Here is a 7,705-nt window from a genome sequence, read left to right on the forward strand (position 1 = left end):
CAGGCAGCACATGCTTTTCAGGGAAGGTAAAAAAAATAAAAAATTAAAAAACATCAACTGATACAGTCAGAAAAAAAGCAGACAAATCCTGACATGTATGTTCTTCAGGTGTGCAGATGAAAATCCATACAAAAGAACAAGTTTAATAGAAAATTGTGCTAGCCCCTGTATTGAAGCAGTTATTATCCCAAAGAGCCGTGTGTACTTCAATGAAAGCACAGAGGGAACGGGCAGACAAGCAGAGTGAACACTGCACAGGACAATTGCTGGGGGTGCCTTTATGAAAAACTCTTTTGATTCAGCTCACCTGCTCAGCCACATGCCAGCAGTTACATGCCCTTAAGAAGCCAATTTTTCCCAGTTTGCTCACTGGGAGCAGACAGCCATCTCCCCCACGCGTGCAGCCCCACACGCCAGTGACAGCGGAGTAAGCAGACCTGCTAACGCGGTGCCAGGGTGGCTGCACCAGAGCGGGTGGGAGAAGCCAATAAACCAGCCAAACCTAGAAAACCACACGCACTGAGCAGGTTGGGAACAGCCCACAGATTACTGCAGGAGAGTTGACTCCCTGCTTTGGGGTCACTTGAGAACAGGTTGCAATGGGAAGATCTCCCATCCTTGTCCCCTTCGGTAGCGCGGGCAGGGTGCAGGCAAGCAGGGGGGCTCAGACAGATGGCTGGCTGCCCAGACAGGGACAGCTGAACCCCAGAAGCAAGCCTTGCTCCTGCCTTCCATGCATACCCAGAGTGCAGGGCGAGCAGCCCAGCTATAAGCAACCTACAGCATGCACAGCGCAGGACACGCCAACAGGGCTCTCGGGGAAAATCTTTTTGTACGTCCATGACCTGCAGCCCAGTGCACCCTGTCCTGAGGGCAGGGACCCACAGCCCTTCCTTTGGAAAGCAGGCAGGAGTCACACTTGCAGCCAGCAGAAAAGGGCTGCAAGGGCGCTCTTTTCTACAGCAGCCTCGTGCACACAGTGCTGGGTGCAGCTCCTCCTGCCCAGGAGTGTTTAACACCGTGCGTGAAGGACTGCAGCAAACCTGGAACCCAGCAACATCCAGGAGATGTTTGAGATCGGTGAGGAAACAAAGGCAGGGAAATGCGTAACAGTGCGTTATTTTGTCTAGACCAAAATTTTGCATGAAACCTGATGTTACAAATATAGGAAACCTCAGGTAAGCTCGCACATCTGCCTGCCTTGAGAGCAAGCCACAAGTCCAGAACAAGCCACAACACGACACTGGGAAACCATGAGCGCTCACGTCTGGTGGCTTCACCCCGGTCTTGGTGGCCAAGGGATCCTGGGCTGCACAAGTCCACATCAGCAGGGAGAAAGTTGATCCTCAGGATCTGTGCCAGTGAAGGAGGCAGCACTGCAGCCCCACCACACCAGAAGCTTAAGAACAAATCTAACTAGATCCCAGATCCCAGTTAGATCAGGCTCATGAGTGTTCGGCAAAAAACTTCTCTCCCAACAGGGCTGCAGTAAACACCAAGACAGCTCTGCACTACTTTGCTTCTTATTTCACCCCTCTGGGAGGATTTCCAGGACAAGTTTGGCTGCAGAAAAGACAAAGGGACGGAAGGGTGGGAGAGGTCAGTGTGTGAAAACGCAGGCAGCAGTATGACAACACCGTAACGCTGGGATGCTGCCGGCAACGGCTGTGCGGCAGCTCTGGCAGATGCAGCCCCGGTTGGCTCCAGCAGCGAGCTTCCTCTCCCAAAGTCCCTGCTGCTGTGGGTAAAAGACATCGCATTGTATCTCACATCCCCAGGAGGGACCTTTCTGGCCTAGATTTTGCACTGGGAAAAAATAAAATAAGGGGGAGAAAAAAATAAGCAGAAGACAATGGAGTTGCATGGATATACAAGAAGTTAATATTTACCATCTAGAACCTTTGTTCTAAATGTCTGGGAGAGTAATTTTTAGGACCCTGCCAAGATCCTTGGAATAGGGAAGGACCTTGCAAAGGCAGCCCCTCTGCATGGAAAAAACATGCATATTTATTAGAAACTTTTCAGACATAAGATCACTTTTCAGACATACTTTCCGTAACACCATAGAGCAGAAAGCAAACACAAATATTTGCTCTATTCACTCTTTCCTCTACTGGTAAAAAGAAAAACCCAACACATGAAAAACTTTAAGAACTACTCCTACCAGTCTCTATCAGGAAGAGGCTCCTTGAAAAGGCAATTGCCACATTTCACAATCCTGGTTGCTAGATTTCCTCCAATTACTGAAGGAAACAAAGTCACGACCTACAAAGCCCAGCAGAGTTTGGCTCTCTGGGCTGCCATCCGCAGACAGCTGGCAGGCTGGGCACGTCCCTGCCTTGTGGGCTGGGTGAAAAAAGCCCAGATCATTTGTTTGCTCTGCAGCAACAGGTATAAGTTCTGTAAACAGGACATTCTCTTGCATTGTGGCTTTTTTTTTTTAAGCAGTTACATTTCCTCTTTCAAGTAATTGTCAAGAAGTTGCAATCATGACTGTGGTTTATTCTAATCGAGCAGCTGATGTAACTGAAAAAAAGCAAATGCCCTTGACCAGCTTTCTCAAATTGTATCACGCAGAGAGAGCCACCAAACAACCACCAAGAGGGCAGGAGCTCATAAAACAATCTAGTCCCTATTGCTAGAGTGCCTTGGCCAACTTGACTGGCTGTGCAATGCAAAGCAGACGTTAAATGTGCACTAACATCAAAACAAAACTCCTCCCCCTGGCTAGAAAGGCAAGATTTAATGACTATTTCCCGGACAGACTACTATGTCTGGACAGCCTTTGAAACCGCACGTGGCAAAGAATTCAAAAGCCTGGGGAAAGCAATGGTGGCAGCCCCCGAGGGCAGCGCCGCCCCCCAGCACACGGGCAGCCCCCCCGGCCCGCCTAGCAGCAGGGCTGGGAAGGCAAGGTGGGCATCGGGGAGCCTGGGGCTGCTGCAGCCTACCTGCTCCTTACCCCAGCAATCAACAGGGTGGGCAGCCCACGAGGTCCCACCCTAAGTAGCAGCAGCATGGACTTGGCTTTTTTTCTTGGGATCAGCCTTAGCTCTTAATGCCCCGCCGCCTCCAGTCGGCTGCTGCCCATGAGGCACGGCAAAGGATCAGTGCGGTTTAATATTCAAGGGAAAGCGCTGGGTCAAGGTTCTCTGCTTTCCTCCGTCTTGCACAGAGCGTTCTCTGATCAGACCGGGCACAGAGCCATCGCGGGAAGGAACACGGCCACGCAACGCGGCGCACACAGCCTTCCGCGCTTTTTCCAGACAGCTGTAATAGAGCCCTTCTCCACCGCACCGCCCTCAGTGGAAAGCCACCCAGGGGTGTACATAAAACAACTGCAGGTCATTTCGTTTTCTCAGTGCCTTTTCACCTCCAATATCTGATCACCTTTCAAAGGCAGGCTGCAGCTCAGTCCCAAGCTTACCTCCCCAGACCCAGCTGCTACGTGAAATGCCTGCCCACAGGGCACCAGGCAGAATTATCACCGTAACCGCCCCACAGGAACCCAAAGGCCACACTCACATTTACTGTCCTTGAAACACCCCGGTATTTAAACAGCGTTTGAGACCTTCACCCTATCTCCAGCTCCTCCCTGGAGAAAGGCAGAATTCACGGCGAGCGTTAGATGAGACTAAGGAGCCTAACACGCTGTGGATAATGGGTCACAAATTTTATGTCCATTTCCCTACTGAGGCTACTACTCAGTTTCCAAATTGCATCCATAATGCAGCAACCTCTTAACACTAGTGTCATTACTCCCCAGAAACTCAATCAGTTGTTAAAAAGGATGTCTTAGGTTACTTTATTATTTATCTGTATCTTAAATTGACCCAATGAGAAAAGCAGCAGTGCAACAGCCTCAGGCCAGTGCAAATAAAGAACGAGCAAACCTCTGAAATCAGACAGTAGGATTATAGCATCAGGAGAACCACTGAAATAAAAGCAGAAGTGGGACGGGGTTTTTCAGGCTGTTTAAGCCCTGTCCATTAGCGTGAGGTCAGGCTCCCAGGGCAGAACCCACGCCCCATTTACCCGTAAGCCCTATGGCCAAACCAGAGAAGATGCGGCTTGACTTGCATGGTGTTTTACAGCTTCCCTGGGGCAGAGCAAACAGAAGCATCATTTTAATGTATTCCACATGGCCTACAAATAACAGAAATGAAAGCCAAGTAAGTGCCTTTCTGCGCCACGCAGAGAGAGGGAAGGCATCAGTTCGGTTCCTCCCCCAGCTGCACCTCGCAGCCGACACCAAAGCTGGGCCGGTGCTCCGAGATGCCACCACGTGACGGAGCGCTTCCAGCTCTGCAGCTCCTGGCCCTTAGCATTCTTTTTCTTAGTAACCAGCTGAGTGGGGAAAAAGCAAAGTCTTCCTCCGAGTGATCTCGCTCACGCTTGTTTACAGAAAACCCTGCTCCACGTAAGAGGCAGCTGTTTGTTCTCAGGAAGGGGCGGCTGTGCAAGAAGCCACGCTGCAGCAGGGAGCGCTGAACGCCGCTGTGAGCAGCAGCGTCTTTGTTAGCTGCACAGGCACTGCTCATCGCCTCCTTCAGTGCTCTTCCTCCTAACCTGGGCTATATGACACCAGGTACATCCGCACGCCTCTTGGGAACGATGAGAAGGGAAGAATCCTGAACCCACCTCCTCGCTAGCAGAGGGCGGCTCAGAGGAACAAAATTACACAACTGAAAGAGCAGAAAGCAGCGCAAGGCGTAGCTGCTTCACTCAGCTCCGAATTCCCCTCTGCAGCCCCCGGAGACAGCCCGGACAAACAGCAAGAACGGAAACAAGCTGGTCAGGAGGCAGAGGAAATTAAGGTTACTGATCTGTCGAGGGGGCTGCCTTGGACATGATGGAAAGACAATACTAGACTGAGACAGACGGAAGCAAAACAACTGTGTCTACCCTGCTCCGAGAGAGAAGAGAAAGCACTCAGATGAATGCTTCCTATTTTCCATTTTATCTGAGCTATGCTGTGGAGTAACACACCATGCAAACCCATATCGCCACTTTTTATCTCTCATCTCTCTCCGGTGTTTCAAGCTGATACATTTTGGTTTGGTTCTCCACTACAACCTGTTGCTAGAAGCAAGATCTGTGTGTTTGTTATTTTTGGGGTTTTGTTTTCTGTTTTTTAAATTGCACAGGGAGTTGAGAAAAAAAAAAGGGAGAATATTTGTTTTTCTCCTCGCCAGAGGTTGCCAGCCCTCAGCAGCACAGAGCCCTGCTCCCAGCCCCACTGCCCAGCAGCCCCAGGTGAAGGCAGCTCCTGGCCCCAGGGCAGGGCCGTGACCACCACACACAGGACTCGCTTACATCAGGAGGAAGGTGACAGATTTTGCTCTTTTCCACACTAAATACCTGTCCCCAGACTCTCTCAGAAACCTCCCAGATGAGGGGCAGACTAGTCATCAACTCTTGCCACCAATACTCAGAGTATCTGTCAATGTAGATTTGAACTGGTTCAATCTCATCATGTTTTTCTAACATCGGGTCCTCAGTCTTCCCTCCTTCGTGTTTTAAGCAGCTACCATCACTCCCTGCCGAGTCTATCCCCCCGGGCGGTAATCCAAAAATGGTTCCTGGCAGAAATATAGGTCAAATACAGATGAAAAGTGCAATCAGCAACAACTTTCCCCCACGCCAGCCACGACCAGCCTGCCGGCCGGTTTCTCCTTTCTCACTTATGTTCCTGAACAAGAATGTTGCCATACCCCCATTTTCACACACGCATTATCACACTGTAGTGGTAACTTGACCACTGTGGTTCAGCCCTTCTAATTCCCTCTTAGAAATTGCATCCACCGGTTCTTCCAACATCACGCACCTCTGCCCTCCAGGTTCCCCTCACCTCTCAGCACTCAGCCACCAGCGACGTGTGCCTGGGGACCGTTCTGAGCACGGAGACGAGCAGCCATAAGGGGAGACAGAAGTCAGCATCACCTCGCTTTATCAGGCTGCTTTCAAATTATTTGCATGCACATATTTCTGCGCGTACGTGCATGCAAGTAAAGGAGAGGATGTTGCTGCTGGAAATAAATACACCCATGTGCAAGCTACAGCGAGTGACGCCCGGGGCGGTGAGGGGGTGGCTGCGGCCAGAAGCAGGTGCACAGGACGTGCAGGGACAGAAGTGACACAGCAGCGTGGTTGCTCGTGTCACAGGTTGCTCGTGTCACACGTGGGTGCCCTAACGCACATGGGGGCAGGAGGGCCAGCTCCAGCCCTGGCGCTGCTCCTGCAAGAGCCGCGTTTTGTCTCCTTTTGCTCCCTCACGCAGCATGTGAAAATACACCCATCGCCAGAGGACCGTGACGTCTTTCCTACGTTTCCTTTGGCACGCTCAATTTTTTGTAAATGCATCAGGTCTTTGTATATGAACACCTGTTTCTTTTGTTTGTTTGAAAGTTATCCTTGCCACATGTTAGCACAGCCTCTTTAGAGTTAGCACGGTGCTGAGCCACGTTGCTGGAAGCACAAGTCCTCTGTGGCTACAGCCAAACTCGGACACGGGACTGGCCGTCCTCAGAGCGCCCAGCTGAAGGGAACAAGGTACGTTTGTCATGCAGTACACAAATCATAAGGTGAGGCTTAAAAACACCAGTCAAAAAAAAAAAAAAAAAAAAAAGCACCCTTTCAACCTCTCGAAAAATAACCAGCAGCAGCATCACGTCAAAGCAGCCTTAACATTTTCTCAGGCTCTCAAGGAAACCAAAGCTGGCACCGCTGAAGGTTTTGCAAACATTTCTCAGAAGTAGCTCTGCAGTTCCAGCAAAAACAGCGTCCGAAGGAACTTCAGATCCCCTCCCTGAAAGCCAAACCCGGAGGCACAGATCCCGAAGCGACGCTCAGAGGCTTCTCCCTGGGAGCGAGGAGCGAGCCGCGCGCACCCCGCGCCCAGGCGGAACCCGCGGGGAGGCTCCGCTCCCCAGGGCTCCCGGAGAGGCGCCGGCGGGCGGCGCACAGCGGCCACCACACCGCCCCCCGCTCCGGGCGAAGTTCTGCACGGTCCCCTCAGCAACCGGTGCCGCCCCATCTTCCTTCCCGGAGGCATTCGGCACGGTTCGCCTCTCCGGCGACCTGCCCAACGCGCAGCCCTGAGCGCACCAGCGGCACACCCCCAGCTCCTCCGCACAACCCCGGCGAGCGCCTACGCGCACAACGCCGAACCGGCCCTCGCACCTCACCTCGAGCCAAACGCACCCGCGCCACCCGCCCCCCTCCCCGCAGCCACCCGGGCACCGTGGGGCAGCAGGGGGGGCGCCGAGCCCCCGGGGGGCCCCCGCTCCCTTCCTCCCTCCTTCCCTCAGGCGGCCGCGGCAGACCCCCGCCGCCCCTCACCTCGGGCAGCGACGGGCTCGGCACGGCCGCGGCGGGCGGGCGGCGCTGGGGCGGCCGCGGCGGGCCCCGCGCTATGAGGCGGGTGGGCAGGGCCCGCGCCCCGCCCCGCCCCGGCCCGCGGCCCCGCTCCGCCCCGCTCCTGACGGGGAGCTCCGGGGCGGCCTCGCTTTTGCCGACTCGGTGGGTTTGTCGGCCGGGTTTTGTTCGCCCGGAGGGCGCGCACCGCACCGGCGGAGTTTTCGCCTGGTGACAGCCTAGAAGAGCACGCTTGGCCTTGAGCGTGTTTGTGGAAAGAATGAGAAGTCACTAGCGAGGTGAGAGAAGAAAAGCTGAGCGAGCTGCTCAGGCTGGAGAAGAGAACGCT

General features: G+C 53.4%; 1 protein-coding gene across 4 annotated transcripts in view; it reads right to left on the reverse strand.

Moving 5' to 3' along the window:
- Nucleotides 1-7,705, reverse strand: part of CARHSP1 (calcium regulated heat stable protein 1) — a 37,566-nt gene that overhangs the window by 27,583 nt on the left and 2,278 nt on the right. Inside the window, exon 1 of one of the 4 annotated variants that reach the window (XM_080557115.1) lies at nucleotides 7,342-7,460. The exons of 1 other annotated variant lie outside the window; for it this stretch is intronic. Coding sequence is in view for 1 of the 3 variants with exons in the window: in XM_080557114.1 (XP_080413240.1) it covers nucleotides 4,036-4,126 (91 nt within the window). In the remaining 2 variants the exon portion in view is untranslated. Of the gene's footprint in view, nucleotides 1-2,951; nucleotides 3,061-4,035; nucleotides 4,142-7,341; nucleotides 7,461-7,705 lie in introns of those variants that run through there. 2 more of the 4 variants (XM_080557114.1, XM_080557116.1) reach the window with 2 other exon arrangements.

This window comes from Anser brachyrhynchus, assembly GCF_964034855.1.
Source record: "Anser brachyrhynchus genome assembly, chromosome: 15".
Classification (NCBI taxonomy): domain Eukaryota; kingdom Metazoa; phylum Chordata; class Aves; order Anseriformes; family Anatidae; genus Anser; species Anser brachyrhynchus.